This window comes from Arvicola amphibius, chromosome 12, assembly GCF_903992535.2.
Source record: "Arvicola amphibius chromosome 12, mArvAmp1.2, whole genome shotgun sequence".
Taxonomy (NCBI): Eukaryota; Metazoa; Chordata; class Mammalia; order Rodentia; family Cricetidae; genus Arvicola; species Arvicola amphibius.
In genome coordinates this window covers 11,255,234-11,271,708 of record NC_052058.2, presented here as the reverse complement: position 1 = coordinate 11,271,708, position 16,475 = coordinate 11,255,234, and the positions used below count along the sequence as shown (strand labels likewise).

At 45.3% G+C, this 16,475-nt stretch overlaps 2 protein-coding genes across 10 annotated transcripts in view; both read left to right on the top strand.

Annotated features, from left to right (window-relative positions):
- Positions 1 to 16,475, top strand: part of Dusp10 (dual specificity phosphatase 10) — a 550,627-nt gene that overhangs the window by 348,125 nt on the left and 186,027 nt on the right. The gene's annotated exons all lie outside the window — the stretch shown is intronic.
- Positions 1,681 to 10,316, top strand: Srp9 (signal recognition particle 9). The gene is made up of 3 exons (XM_038349390.2): positions 1,681 to 1,879; positions 5,679 to 5,747; positions 9,252 to 10,316. The coding sequence occupies exons 1-3, from the start codon at positions 1,808 to 1,810 to the stop codon at positions 9,369 to 9,371; spliced, it is 261 nt and encodes an 86-aa protein (XP_038205318.1). The 5' UTR covers positions 1,681 to 1,807; the 3' UTR covers positions 9,372 to 10,316.

Below are 16,475 nucleotides of genomic sequence, written 5' to 3'. Positions count from 1 at the left end.
AACCTGAAATGCAAAACCCTGAAATTTGAGCAAATGTCCCCACCCCATTAGACTGACTTCAGGTTTCCCTGAAGTTCCCCCCCCCCCATGTGAATGCACGTACTGTCTATTAGCTTGGATGCCATGATGGTCTCTTGCTAGGACCATCATCATTCTTATTTATTTGCTATTTATTTATCGACAGGGTCTTGATAAGTAGCTCAGTTTGACCTTGGGTTCACTAAATAGCCTGGGCTTCCCTCCAACTCAGGACATAAAGATCTGTCTAGTCTCGGTGGCACAGTCCCAGCTACTCAAGAGGTCGAGGCAGAGAATCACTCCAGTCTGGGCAACAGAGACATTCTGTTTCAAACAAACAAACGAATGAAAAACAAGAAAAAAATAAATAAAGAATAGAAAGAAAAAAATAAAGAAAAAGATAGGCAAAAAGGAAGGCAAGATGGGGGAGAGAGAAAGCTGGGGTTATAACTGAGTGGTAGGGACCTTGTCTAGCATGTGCAATCCCCAGCACTGTAAACCCAAAACAAAACAAAACTGCTTAAAGCTGTCCAACGGAAAAGGGAAAGCAATTTATAGTAAAAGGAAGTATATTTGTGGGGCCAGACGTGAGGGTAGAGGAAATGAATATGAGAAAGCATGAAGATTTTTGGAGGTGAAAAATGTCCCATAAAGTGATTATAACATTAGGCATATAGGGATATACTCTGTGGGTGTGTAATGTGTGTGTATGTGTTCTTTCAAAATTCATGAATGTATATTGTTAAATCCAATGTTTACCGCACATAAAATATACCTCAATAAAGTTTATTTTAAAAACTATCTTGTCTTGTGTCACACATTGCCTGGAGGAAATGCGTCAATTTTCTTTCTTTCTTTCCTTCTTTCTTTCTTTCTTTCTTTCTTTCTTTCTTTCTTTCTTTCTTTCTTTCTTTCTTTCTTTTAGAATTTATGCGTATGGGTGTTTTGCCTACGTATGTGTTTGTGTAGAACCTGTGTGCCTGGTGCCTGTGGAAGCCAGAAAAGGGTGTTGGATTCTCTGGAACTGGAGTTGCAGACAGTTGTGAGCTGCCATGTGGTTGCTAGGAATTGGACTCAGGTCCTCTGGATGTGCAGTCGGTGCTGTTCACTTTGAGCCCAGGCTCAAATTTCCTTCCTAGCAGATGCCACGAGGTGGCTTCCTTCGTTCCTTGCTTCTTCTCTTCCTCCATTCCCTAAACACTGTTCACATTAAGTAAACTGCGGATCTAAAATGTGCTTGAAGTGTTTCGCCCTTCCCTGCTCACCTGCTCAGCTTTTATTACCTCTGTGAGCCTCGCTCTTTCTTGCTCCATTTAACCAATACAAAGATCTACTACAGAAAGTTTTTGTTTGCATTCCTGTTGTCTCCCCAACTCCTTGATTGGGCTGTGAGTGTGACAGCTGGGCCTTGTCATCACCACGACTGTAACTTGGGTGCCAGGTCACAGAGCTGCTCCTTGTGAAACGGGAGCCTTACTAACATCAATCACAGTCGGGAAAGAAGGCAGGGGCACAGGCACCACTCCTCCAGGCCTGCAGGCGGCGCTGTGGCAGCCGCCGGCCTCTCCTCGCTCCCGACGTCTCCAAGCGGAGGCCCCGCCCCTCGCAGCATGCCTCCTGCCCATTGGGCCGGCGCGGCCGAGGCTGACCAATAGCGTGGGCGCTAGCGGGCCTCCATCTTTGTGCACCGGAGCGCAGCGCTGTGGGCGGTTGCGGAGGGAGGTGGGCAGCCGGGCATCCTGCCCTGCCATTTCCTCAGTGGCCTCGTCTCTCGCTGCCCGAAGCCGCGATGCCTCAGTTCCAGACCTGGGAGGAGTTCAGCCGCGCGGCCGAGAAGCTCTACCTCGCCGACCCCATGAAGGTGAGTCTCTAGCCGGGGCGAGGGTCTCCTGCGCCTTTGGCGCGGCTTTAGCACAGGCAGGAAGCAGCGTCTGTCCTCGTTCTCACTGCGCCTTCTGTGTCCTTCCATCTCCTCCCGTCTGACTCGGGACCCAGTGAGGCCGCGACAGTGTCCACAGGACAGAGCCGTTTCCACAGCGGTGGACTCTGCAGTGGCCTGCACCCGAGGAACTCCTAACTTCCGCTATGGCTTTGGTTGGTTTACGTGTCGCTAAGGCTGGTGTTCCGCCCCGGCACCTTCTCTTTCCTGTCCGTCACTTATTTTGGTGCCCCCTTCCCTTCCCTCAAAGGCGTGAGAGTACCTAATGTTTATATAACACGAGCTGTTTTTTAAAGCTATATATCGGGGCTGGGGAGAGGCTCAGCATGTGGAACTCATAAAGATGGAAAGAAAGAACCGACTCCCCAAACTTGTAGTCTAACTACACATAATACACAGGCAAACGCGCACACACACAAACAATAAGTAAAAATTACAAAGTACATTGGTGCTGGCAACTTGTTTGCCATTTCTTCAGTTGAGCAACATGCCGGAAGGTGGAACAAGATTTTGTCCAGAAGGCCCTGATACTGACAACAGGATAGATTTTTTAATTTAGTAAAAGAACGGTAAAGGATATACAAGCACACAGAAGGGCTGTATTTGTAAGAATGTGGTGGTAGCTGTAGGGAAAATGAAAATAGAAGTGACAGAATTGTGGTGATCAAAACATGTCTAGAATAGACAGGAGAGGAAGAACCTTATGCTTCTACCAGGTGACACAGTCTGGTGGCCTACAGACTTCTGCTTCCTTAAAACCTTCTGTTGGTTTTTCACTTTTTTCCCCTGACTGGGGAGGGATGTAGAGTATGAACCGCATTCTCAAGTTCCAAGATGATTTGCTCTAAGAGCTTGAACTTAAGTCCAAACTGTGACTCTGAACCCCAGCCCATCTGATCCATGTAGGGCTAAAGAAGACAGCTTGTCTGGTCCTGGGAATGTTTGCTAAGATTGTGCCTTCTCTCCCCAGCACATTTACCAGGAGCCCATACATATCTTCTCACCCTTTATCACACTGATCCGCATGGCTCAGTGGAAGTGCTGTTGCTGGTGGACTGAAAAAGAGACCGTTAGTTGGGCCTGTCTTCTTTCTAGTCCTCTTTACATTCCTGTCCCTGCTGTCTGAAAAATAAAGACACCGAAGTGTCCTCTGCTTAAAACCAGTTCTTCGCCTAGCAGTGGTGGCACACTCCTTTAATCCCAGCACTTGGAAGGCAGAGGCCGGCTGATCTCTGGGAGTTTGAGGCCAGCCTGGTCTACAGAGTGAGTTCCAGGACAGCCAAAACTGCACAGAGAAACCTTGTCTCAGAAAACAAATAAACAAAAAACCAAACAATGAAGACCAAAACTTCCCCCAAATTGTTCATTGATTACTGAAAAAGTTCCCAGTTCTCACCCACTCATTTCTAGACTTGCTGAAACCAAAGAATGAATTAGATCTTTATTCAGAATGTTGCTTTCGCCAACGTTTTAAAAATAATTTATTTATTATGTATAGAGTGTTCTGCCTGCATGTATGCCTGCAGGCTAGAAGGCACCAGAACTCATTACGAATGGGTGTGAGCCAGCGTGTGGTTGCTGAGAATTGAACTTAGAACCTCTGGAAGAGCCACCAGTGCTCTTAACTACTGACCCATCTCTCCAGCTCCTAACCTTCTTTATAGGAAAACAAAACATGTATTTTTCAGAGCCACTTCCTAAGAAAAGTGGCTTTTGCCCCTTTCCCAGTATAATCTACTTTTCTCCCTTTAGTATTTTTTTACCAGTATCTTTCTTTGTAGAACTTTAATTCATTGTGTCTTGTGTCAGATTATTTTGGTTTGCTGAACTCAGAGTCTTTGAGTGGAACCTTGAGTTTTTGTCTCTGTGATCCAGCTGACAATGGATACCTATCTTATGGTACCATTAGCCCCGTAACTCTCCATGAAGACAATGAGTGTTTTTAGTCAACAGTCAAAATCCCACATTGGCCAGGCGGTGGTGGCGCACGCCTTTAATCCCAGCACTCGGGAGGCAGAGGCAGGCGGATCTCTGTGAGTTCGAGACTAGCCTGGTCTACAAGAGCTAGTTCCAGGACAGGCTCCAAAGCTACAGAGAAACTCTGTCTCGAAAAAAACAAACAAACAAACAAAAATTCCACATTGTTGTCTTGCTTAGTTTATCTTTCAAATTTGGTTTCTCTTTGTTCCTACAAACTAAATTTTAAAAATGTATCATGCTGAATTTAATAGTTCAGTGAGTAGGTTAGGTACTGTAAACATAGGTAGCTATTTATATTCTGGGTGAGTTCCTCCTCTGTTGTCACCCAGACAAACCTCTTAAGAGGTGTAACTCTTAAGACCCCAGCAGGGCACGGTGCAGTCGGACGAGCTACAGGTTGCCATGCTGAAACCACTTTAAATTTGTGGGCTTTTGGAATTGGCTCGGGGCAGGAATGGGCTGACAATCCTTAGTGTTTTGGTTTTAAAGTTACCTAAACGGGAGTTACTGATAGCAAAATGCTGACTCTGCCTCGGTCGCTGTGTTTGCATTCATCACCGAGAGAAAGAAACGCTCACAGAAGCTGAAGTTTGGGCTGCTGTTATAGCGGTGTGCTAATGTCCAGATTACGTCGTGGCTACTGAAGTCTAGAATTGCGAGCAATGGGAAGTGCTCCATGACACAGTGCTCACTGTTGTGAGTGATCCTGGCTTTGGGAAGCCATGGGGACCTTCCAGGTGGATCCCCTCAAGGTAACAGAGCCTCCCTCGTGCTTGTGGTAAAGGTGGCTTGTGATAAAGATGGCATTTGTTGAGGAGTCTGACCTGCCTTCTCGGGGGAGAAGGTGCAGTGGACTGCCCTCGGCTCGGTTTCCTGAGGGATGGAGTTGGACTTCAGCCATTCCTGCTTCTTACCACCCCCTTCCTTTCATCTGTTTTACTAACAAGAGTGCCAAGCCACCTCACAGACATTCCTTGATGTGTGTATTGGGAATTTTAGTATATTTCTTCAAACTAAAAATATAATGCCCAACTTTAAAAACAAAAGGTTGATTTTTGCTTTTTTAAATAGGGCTGGGGAGACAGCTCTGTGAGGAAAAGGCTGTGTGAGCATGGGAGCCTAATGTTGGACTCAGCCCCTGCACAGTCTGGGCATGGTGTGCATCTGTGACTCTAGCCCTGAGTGGCTAAAGAGTAGGAGGGTGGCAGCAGATTTGCTGGCCACCAGCCTAGCCAGTTAGTGAGCTCCAGGTTCATTGAGAGACCCTCTCAAGAATGAAAACGGACAGGGCTGGGGAGGTGGCTCTTGCAGAGGGCCGAGGTTTGGTTTTCAGCACTGTACCAGATCGCAGCTCACAACCATCTGTAACTACAGTTCCAGGGGCTCCAGCACCTTCCTCTGGCCTCTGCTGGTACTAGGCACTCATTGTGGTGCACAGATATACATGCAGGGACAGTGTCTAAACACAAAATAAAAAGTCTTTAAAAAACAGAGTGAATAGAGCACATAGCTCTACGTCCATGTGCACATACGTACCATGTGCACACATCTAAGCATAAGTAGAACAGATGTAATGGAACTAATGCAGGCTTTTCCCATTACCTCATGTCAGTGAAGAGGCTACAGTGAAAGCGCTTTCTCGGGTGTCTGGGGCATTTAAAGAGCTCTTGCACGATTGATTAAATTGTGTATGCATAGTGCCATCTATTTTGCTCTTTTTAAGTAAGTAATTTTATTGCAGGTACGTGTGGTTCTCAAATACAGGCACGTTGATGGGAATTTGTGTATCAAAGTAACAGATGATTTAGTTGTAAGTATACATTTTTATTTGTTTTGGAGGTTCTGAGTTTGTTTGTTTGAAGTTGTTTATTTAGAGTTCATGTAGATGACCTATCTAGGGTACTTATTGTGCATGCATTCCATAGCGAAGAACTTCATTCTTCTTTTTTTGTTTTTGAGACAGGGTTTCTCTGTAGCCTGGGCTGTCCTGAAACTTGCTTTGTAGACCAGGCTGGCTTTGAACTCACCAAGATTCGCCTGCCTCTGCCTTCAAGTGCTGGGACTAAAGACATGTGCCACCACCACCTGGTTAAAGCTGTTCTTTTAGATTCAGGAAGTAACTGAACTTGCTTCATGAAGGCAATGTGCCAACAGTGGTTAACAGTTGCTTTTTTCAGGCCTTAAGCCAGAAAAACATAAAGACTAAAATTGAGCAGGTTTCCTTTCTCATGGTGAGAAATAAATCATAAATAGTAATATATATATATATATATATATATATATATATATATAGTTGTTGTTTGAGACAGGTTCCTTTTTTTAGTTGATTTTTATTGAGCTCTACGTTTTTCTTTGCGCCCCTCCTTGCCTCTCCTCTGCCCACTTCAGCCCTCCCCCAAGGTCCCCATGCTCCCAGTTTATTCAGGAGATCTTGTCTTTTTCTACTTTCTACTTCCCATGTAGATTAAATTGATGTGAGTCTCTCTTGTGTCCTCATTGTTGTCTAAGTTCTCTGGGATTGTGGTTTGTAGGCTGGTTTTCTTTGCATTATGTTTAAAAACCACCTATGAGTGAGTACATGTGATAATTGTCTTTCTGTATCTGGGTTACCTCACTCAAAATAATGTTTTCTAGCTCCATCCGTTTTCTTGCAAAATTCAAGATGTCATTATTTTTTCTGCTGTGTAGTACTCCGTTGTGTAAATGTACCACATTTTCCTTATCCATTCTTTAGTCGAGGGGCATTTAGATTGTTTCTAGGTTCTGGCTATGACAAACAACGTTGCTATGAACATAGTTGAATACTTGTCCTTGTGGCACTATTGAGCATCCTTTGGATATATACCCCAAAGTGGTATTTTTTTAAATATTTATTTATTTATTTATTATGTATACAATATTCTGTCTGTGTGTATGCCTGCAGGCCAGAAGAGGGCACCAGACCCCATTACAGATGGTTGTGAGCCACCGTGTGGTTGCTGGGAATTGAACTCAGGACCTTTGGAAGAGCAGGCAATGCTCTTAACCTCTGAGCCATCTCTCCAGCCCCCCAAAGTGGTATTACTAGGTCTTGAGGAATGTTGTTTTCTAATTTTCTGAGAAATCGCCACACTGACCTCCAAAGGGGTTGTGCCAGCTTGCTTTCCCACCAGCAATGTAGAAGTGTTCCCTTTTCCCTACAACCTCTCCAGCATAAGTTACCATTAGTGTTTTTGATCTTGGCCATTCTTACAGGTGTAAGATGGAATCTCAGAGTTTTTTGATTAGTATTTCTCTGATGACTAAGGATGTTGAACATTTCTTTAAGTGTCTTTCAGCCATTTTAGATTCCTCTGTTGAGAGTTCTCTGTTTAGGTTTGTACTCCATTTTTTCTTTATTGGATTATTTGTTCTTTTGGTGTCCAATTTCTTGAGTTCTTTGTATATTTTGGAGATCAGACCTCTGTCTGATGTGGGGTTAGTGAAGATCTTTCCCCATTCTGTAGGCTGTCGTTTTGTCTTGTTGAGAGACAGGTTCTTTCTATGTAGCTCTGGCTGTCCTAGAACTCGCTATGTAGACCAGGCTGGCCTTGAACTCCACAGAATGCTAGGATCAAAGGCACGTGCCACCATGCCTGGCTCCATAAATAATGTATTTGAAGCCACACCAGGGGCTTGTTCCTGTTTCTCCATTCCTTCTTCCTTCCCTCTGTGGCTGGTCCCTTCATGCCCTCCACCAGTCTGCTCCTGATGTGAACGCCACCGTGCTGTGATGAGATCTAGCCCAGTGCTCTCATTAGTTCATGTTCATTTGATCTCTGCCACTTGCAGTATGAAGACCATTCTCTATGGGAAGTTTTAGCCCTTGTAGCTTTACTTTACGTTGGCCTTGCTTTTCTGTGCTCCTGTCTTTGTTGATTATTAGATGTTTCCCCGTAAATACTGTGTTTTACCAGTATTCTGGCCTTGATTATCTTTTTTTTATCACTTCTAGAATAGTTCATTCGATTCCTACAGTCTAGTACTTTCTGTATTTGTGCCTGCTTACAGATTTGTGCATTTGACTCCTATTTTTCTTCTGAGGATCTGACTAACTCTGAAGTCAAGTAACATTACTTCATTCACCCTTCTGAGTTAGCCTTCCAGCATGGAGCTTCTCACTCTTTATCCGGCTTCTCCTTCTCGTCTGTGGCTAGGAATGCTGTCAACCACCTGGCCAGAAACCTGGGCATAGTATTTGGTCCCTTCTTTTCTTTTATTGTTATGCCTACTGTTGGTTTATTTGAAAAAGTGGCATTTTGATCCCTGAACATGCCGTTCCTGCACTTGGCTAGGCGTCTGCACTTGCTGACTCAAGGCTTTCCTGCTTCTTCCTGTTGTCCCCAGCTGTCCATCTTCACTGATGCTCCCTTCAAATTAGGACCATACTACTTGCCTGGTTTATTGGGATTGTCTTGAAGTGGTACCTGTGCTTTTAGTTCATCCTGTACACTGCCAGTGATCTTCCATACACACACACACACCTTCCCTCCCATTTTTCAAGGGCCATCTACATACTACATATGCACTACTGCTGAGCATATCTCCAGCCCTGCCAGAATAACTTTTAAAAGTACAAACTTGATTGTTAACTCTTTTTAAAAGAAAAAATCCTTTATCTGCCACCCTCAGGTCCCCTTTGAAGTTTTTTTCTGCATTGGATAAGAGACTATTCTCTCAAGTAGGAAATGTATAAGTCCAGCTTAATAGTACAGGTCTTGTAACCCATGCTGACCTGAACTTACTGTGTAGCTGAGAATGATCTTCAACTTTATTCATTTATTCTTGGTGTGTGGGTGTTTTGCTGTGTGTATGTCTGTGTGGATGCCTGGTACCTTAGGAGGCCAGAAGAGGGGAGCTGGAACCACTGGAACTTATAGATAGCAGGATTTAACTTGTCATTTTTGAGATGTTTCTGGAAGGAGTTTCTTTACATTTCATCAGCAGCAGTGACATTTAAAATAACTAAGGGAGCCAGGTGGTGGTGGCACACGCCTTTAATCCCAGCACTCAGGAGGCAGAGGCAGGCAGATCTCTGTGAGTTTGAGGCCAGCCTGACCTTCAAGAGCTAGTTCTAGGACAGGCTCCAGAGCTACAGAGAAACCCTTTCTTGATAAATCAATAAATAAAATAAAATAACGGAGGGAAAGCAATTGTTGGATGTTCAGAATGACTCCAGAGAGAATAGAGCAAAATAAGGGCAGGTAAGACTCCCAGATATTTGACCACTTACCTGCTTCCCTAGTTACTAGTATCTAGCTTTGCTTAGTTTGTGTGTCTTTACATTTTCTGACAGTGTTTGGTGTATAGAACAGACCAAGCTCAAGATGTAAAGAAGATTGAGAAATTCCACAGTCAACTAATGCGACTTATGGTGGCCAAGGAATCCCGCAGCGTCGCCATGGAAACAGAATGAATGGGTTTGAAAAGAAGACTGTTTGTATGTTCTTGGGAAGTAAATAGGCTTTTGAAACTGAGAAAGTGTTGGGAAGAAAATATTTATGTAACTGAGCTGTTGAGAACTGAGAGACCAGCTTGTGTTCTAAGGTTTGCTTTAGAGTGGGAATGTCAGGGCTCTCAGTTAGAAGCCTTTATTTTTGGAAACTGAATAAGAAATACCTTAGCAGCTTTTGCAGATCATTTGATGTTGGGCAAATATATAATTATTTTTCTGGTAAATTCATATCAGTAATTTGTTGATGAATTAACAAGAAAAGTTCTTTCTAGATTGTGTTTAAGAGGAAATAAAATGTAACCTTTTGCAGTGTTGGCATGTTTCTTTTGGAGCATAACATTTATGCTGTTTATAATGAACTTGGAAGCTGGGGTTGCTGCTCTGCAGTGTGCATGGTCTGGTTTATGAAGTGCGAGCCTGCCTTTCCTCTCTTGCTGGGTTCACACTATGTTTGAATAGAAGGGATTTATGGCAACAGCTTTCTGAGCGGTGAGTGCCTGCGAGACTGGCTTTCAGTTATCTGAGTGCACAAGCAGAACGATGGTCTCTGTGATGGGCTGCAGCCTCCTCTGCAGAGTGTCCATGATGTGATTCCGCACATCGTCTCAGAGGGGTTAAGGGATATTCGGATGAACTAAAGTATGGAGCGTAGCATGCTTCTCAGAACTGTTGGGTTTCTAATAAGCCAGGATTCTGCTGTTTCATGTTTATCTTGTACTTGTAATCTGATTTCACCACCTAAATATAACGTCCCATGTTACCTGCTTAAGCGAAGGTACTGCACTAACGTATTTTTTTGTAAAAGTTTGTCATGTTGAGTAACATTTTAACTTGAAATTTTTATTAGTTATGAGAATTTTAGTCTGTTCTAGAGGTCAGTAAATAAAATATACTGTTTTTGTTGAAGCTTTGAATTTCTTGTGTAGGTTTCTTTTCCTTTTCTTCTTTCTTTAGCTAGGGTCTCACTAGCTCACTAGCCCTGGTTGTCCTGGAACTCACAGAAATCCACTTGCCTCTGCTTCCCAGAGTTGGGACTAAAGGCCACCACACCTGGTTTGTATGGATTTCTTGACTAGGGAATGCAGTATTCATTTAATCTGAAGTAAGGTACTGAAAGTGAAGGTTTTTATTGGATATTTTTATCTTTTTTTTTTCTTTTCAAGACAGGGTTTCTCTGTAGCTTTGGTGCCTGTCCTGGAACTAGCTCTGTAGACCAGGCTGGTCTCGAACTCACAGGGATCCGAGAGATCTGCCTACCTCTGCCTCCCGAGTGCTGGGATTAAAGGTGTGTGCCATCACCGCCTGGCTTATTTTTCTCATCTTTTTATTGCATGTGTCTCTAAGCTATTTGTTGATGATAAAATTGTTTTCTGGATTTGGGAAAGTAAAATCAAATACTACTTTTTTAGTTTTAGGGTTTTGGCTTTTAAGTTTTCTCCCCAGAATTAACGGAGAGAAAGGGAACATGACCTTTTTCTCATTCACATCTTCTGCTCTTTATGACTCTGTAGCAATAACCTGTATAATAATTATTATAGCTGGGCGGTGGTGGCGCACGCCTTTAATCCCAGCACTCGGGAGGCAGAGGCAGGCGGATCTCTGAGTTCGAGGCCAGCCTGGTCTACAAGAGCTAGCTCCAGGACAGGCTCTAGAAACTATAGGGAAACCCTGTCTCGAAAAACCAAAAAAAAAAAAAAAATTATTATAGCCCATAACAAAACTCCAGTGGCCATATCTTCTGAATGGTGTAGTGTTGTGCCCTGAGTGGGTGCTCCATCGGCATTTTTGGATGCTAGAATTAACTGTGAATCTAGTTTAGCAGTCTGTTTTGTGACATGTTTGATCAGAATACAGGGCAGGAACTCAAGCAATGCAGGAATATCTATACATGTAAGATAATTTAAAAAATAATAAAAATAAAATGAGACTGAGGAAACTGGAGCAGGAGGATCGAGAGTTCAAGGTCAACCTCGACTACTAGCCCCTATTTAAAAATAAACAAATATGGAGCTGGAGGGGTGGTTCTTTCCAGAGGACCCTGGTTCAATTCCCAGCACCCACATGATGACTAACAACTGTCTATAACTCCTGTTCCAGGTGATCCAACACCCTCACACAGATATACATGTAGGCAAAATACCAATGCATATAAAATACAAATAAATATATTAGTAAAAATAAATAAGATAACCCACCCCCAAATTCTACATTTTAAAATATCTTCAGTTTAATGACCAGTTAGACCTCAGCCTCAGCAAGGTGTTCCTGTGACTGCCACCCGCAGCTGACAGCCCATGGCTGCGCACCCTGACTCGCTGCAGTGTCCCCCAGCCTGACAGCTGGTCCCCAGGGGCCCTGCCTGCAGTGCTGTCTGGAGCTCTGGTCTTCTTCCTTCCCTCTGTCCCCAGGCACCAGGCCTGCTCCCACACTTGCCCCTTCACCAGTGGCTGCCAGCGAGACTCACATTTCCCATTCTAGTTCTGCTCTGGGAGACTTGAGTTAATGTCCATTCGAACTGCAAACTTTAACATCATCTGTTGAGCGTAAAGTTAGTTGAACTTAAGTGCCTCAGTTTCTTCAGATATAAAATGGTATTAATAATATTTACTTAGAGTTATGAGTACGAAGTAAATTGATATCAGTGTCTGGCACATAGCAGCTCTGTGTTTATTAAAATTACTAGATTAGAAAGTACTTCATATTTAGAATATTCTTGGTTGAATACATTGCAAATGCCTTTCCCATTTCCGTTGCTTATAGGTTTTGTTTGTTTTGCTTAGGAATCCTATTGTGGGTTTGGCACAACACCTCTATTTACCCACTGAGTCTTCTCTCGCAGCGTTCTGATGCTGTCGTCCTCAGGCTCATGGTGCCACTGTACCAATACCTTTTCTCCCCTGCTTCTGTTTTCTCATTCATCTCCTCTTTTTGCCTTCTTGTCTCCTTAGAAGGACCCTTGCGATACATTAATCCCAGGATAATCTTGCCTCTTGGTCACGTCCACTATGTTCATCTATAAAGATGTAGTCACAGGTTTTGGGGCTATCCAGCCTGCCAGGGATATCTTTTGTTTTACAGAAACTTTCAAGTTTTGATTCACACTTGTCCTTTGGAACTTCAAGACGACTTTCAGATACCAAAATCCACACATACTCATGTCTAAGATGGTAAAATGTTTGCATACAAGAAAGTTGAGCAATGGCTTTCCAAAGGCCCACTGAGTTCCCACTTCTGCCAGTGCCTGAACACCCTGTCCCTCTGGAAGTTACCCGGGCAATGGGGGAGTTAGGCATGAAGGGCTGCCTGTCAGCTTTGAGACCAGATGAGGGGGCTTCTTCCAGAGCATCAGATGCGAGCACGGGCATGATGCACAGCAGCATTTCTAAAACACCCGCAGTGTGCACGGGCTCGTGAGGAGGATGGCCGGGCAGCCTGGCTGACGACTGTCTGTGCCTTTCGTCTCTGCCGTGCCAGACTTCTCCTACCTGCCTGACACGACCATCACTATTACTATAATATTACTATAATAGTGTGCTTTTATTGCATTTGTTTATTTTTGGCTGTGATTGTGTCTCTAGGCCCAGGCCACCACGCATGTGTGGAAGTCAGCAACTCGCAAGAGCTGGTTCTCTACACCGTGTGCAAGTCCTAGGGACTGAACTCAGTTGTCAGGCTTGGTTAGACCCTCAAGTACTGACATCCGGCTAGTTGCTGGAGAAAAAGAGCAACTGGATGGAGAAGTTGTTTGTAGAAATGTGTTGTGCTGATTTCTACCCGAGACCTCAGATGTGTTCCAGTTCCCCACTGAAAACAGCACGATAAAAGTACACATTTTCCTGTGGTGGTTGGGAAGAGTAGAGAACACCAGCAGAAGGCAGACCCTCCTGGCCCGTCCCCGGGCGCTAATGATCAAAGTATGAGTTGAGGGAGATTGACTTCCACACTAGAGGCTGAGGGAGGAAGTAGTTCATTCATCTTCATTCAAAATTGAAGAGGCTGAAGCTAGGATAAGACCTTTCTTATCCAGAGAACCCAGAGCTGCACAGGTACGCAGTCCCCAACGGTTACCTGACTCACCATGGCAGACACCAGCAGCTGGAAGGAAGAAGGGTTTGGGGCATCTGACCAAAGGTAGAGCGAGCAAATTGGGATCCTCAGTGCCTCCAGCCTTGCCCTTCTCCCAAGCTCTTCCTTAGAGCTGGGGTCAGGGCACAGTGGTAACTCTGGTCTCTTGGTGTCCCCTGAGCATCTTGTGTTGGTAGAGATGATGAGGGACAGTCAGCTAACTAAAAACAGTAGTGACAGGCATGGCTTCTGCTCTTGCCCACCAGCCCCACCACATGCCATGGAAGAACAGCAGAAGCCTGAATACATTTAACTCCCTTAGCTCAGGGTGAACCTCATCAGGCCACGGCCTTGCCCTCTCTGCCCAGCTGGTCCTTAATCCCCTGTGCTATAGTGGCCTAGGAACAAGGAGGAACAGCCATTCCATGTCAGAGGTCTCAGGGGCCCAATTCTGGTTGGTGTCCCAGTCCAGCCCTTTGGGATGCTGAAGTCACAGTGGCTCCTGACATTGGCCTTGTCTTCCAAAATTAGACTACCTGTCCTACTTTCCCCAGTGAGCCCTGAGGAAATGCCCCATGTTTCTGCTGGCCTGTTAACAGTTATGTTCTTTCTGTGCAAGCTTGTGTGTGTTTGTGTGTGTATTCTCATCTGTATGGGTGTGCATGCATGTGTGTGCGGTCATGTAGAGGTCAGAGGTTGACACTAGATATCCTCCTGGATTGCTCTCTGCTTTATTCAGTAGATCAGGGCCTATTACTGGACCCAGAGCTCCTGATTTGCTAATCTAACCAGTCAGCTTGTCCTTGGGAACCTCCCATTTCTCAGGAGGGCTGCCATACCCATCCAGAATGTATGTGGGAGCTGTCTCCTCCCATTTTATAATCCTCTCTCCAGCTGGGATTAAAGGCATGCACTACCCAGTTTCTATGGCAATTAATGTTGCTGCTGGGATTAAAGGTGTGTGTTACCACTGCCTGTTTTACTGTCCCTATCCCCAGGCAAGCTTTATTAAAATACAATTGAAATGCCATTACACTACGACACTCAGTAATAACCAGTTAAAATCTATCACTAAGTAATTGATCAGTTCCCCTTCAACAGCCTGGCAAATGAAAAAAAAAAAAACAGCTGGAACCAGCTGTGATGTTGACTGAGCAAAAAACCCCCGGAACCCTAAAACCCAAGCTTCACTAGACTCCACCCGCTCTGGCCTCTGTCTACCCATGCCAGATGGTGGTGGTGGCGGTGGTCATTGCCCATCCACTCGAGAGTTCTGCAGGCTCACTCTGAGAGTGGCCCTTCCCTGGGAACTGTCCCACTGCACCTCATTGGCTCCTGTGGGATATTCACAAGGCAGCTTGGGAATCACAGACCAGGTTCTTTCAGACATCTGGCTGGCAGAGGATGATGGCCATACAGAACTTGCTCAGCCTCAAGAAGCCAAGACTGGGCCAGGCTCCAGTCTGAACATTCGACTGGGAACACCTCTGGAGTCCTCACAGGGACAGGCAAACTGCTGGCAATGTCTGCTCATAGAAATCCGGACTGATGGCCCCAGAGTCTAACCTTGTCCTCCTCCTCAAGGCTGAGGTACCACTGTGGCCCTGACTGGTAGTCCATCTCTGCTAGATCTCTCACACCTGTGGGAGCTTCCACCAAGGCTAACTGCACCTTAAGAGGAGGAAGGTGCCTCCCTCTGGCAATGGAGTGTCTACTCTGATAGGCTATCCCTTCTGCTCAGGAGGAGAGAGCTCCCTGCTACCTTTGCCAGTCATGTGGGCAGTTCTGCCCTTCAGGCATATTTCTTGAGCACTGTGGTAGTCTAAATGTCATTGGCCCCCATAAGCTCATAGGGAGGGGCACTATTGGGTGAAGTGGCCTTGTTGAAGGAAGTGTCACTGTGGGGCAGGCTTTTATCTTTTTTTTTTTTTTTTTTTTTTTGGTTTTTCGAGACAGGGTTTCTCTGTGGCTTTGGAGCCTGTCCTGGAACTAGCTCTGTAGACCAGGCTGGTCTCGAACTCACAGAGATCCACCTGCCTCTGCCTCCCGAGTGCTGGGATTAAAGGCATGCGCCACATCACCCGGCTGGGGCAGGCTTTGAGGTCTCCTGCTAAAGCTTCACTCAGTGTGACAGTCCACTTCCTGTTGTCTTCTGATCAAGGTGTAGCCAGCACCATGTCTGCCTGCGTAACACCATGCTCCTCCCTGCAATGCTCCCCACCAGGATGATAATGGAATGAACCCCTGAACTGTAAGTGAGTCATCCCAGTTACACGTTTTCCTTTATAAGAGTTGCTGTGGTCATGGTGTTTCTTCATAGCAATAGAAACCCCAACTAAGAGAAACACCTATGAAGTATTAGGCATGATGCTAGGCATTAGAAGAAACCAAGATAAAGGCTTCATATGTGGTCCTGCTTTTACAGGGGGACAGATGACAAGATCATATCACTCAGTGGCAGCTGAGGACTCTGAAGAACCCCAAGCCAGGACAGCAATGGGAGCCTGGGGTGTTGGGGTGATGACTTGAGAAGGGGGAGCCAGTCATGAAGTATCTGTAGGGGAAGGAGGGCTCCCACAGGGTAGTCAGAAAGATGGCATGGCCTTGCCCCATGTGGCCCTTGGTGGTAGCAGGCCAGCAGGGGGCTGGGAGGAGAGATTGTGGAGGTGAACAATAGGTAGTCTGTTGGCTGTCTGCTCTAGAGTCAGAAAGGGATTTGCAGAGGCCCTTCCCACAATAGTTGGTTCAGGACATTCTCTTCAGGCTTCTAGGGAGTCCTTGCCCCCCATCATATCCTCAACTCTCAGCAGAGCCACAGCCTCGGAAGTTCCCATGCAGATGCTGGGGAAACCAGCCGCCTCTTAGATGTGCCTGGCACCCCAACTCTGATATGGGGTATGTTCCTCCCTTCTCCTCTTCATTCAACCATGAACCCCGAGGGAGTTCCCCCATCTGTTAACCAGAAGCCCTTAGAGGCAACTGCCAGGTTGCCCTGAAGAT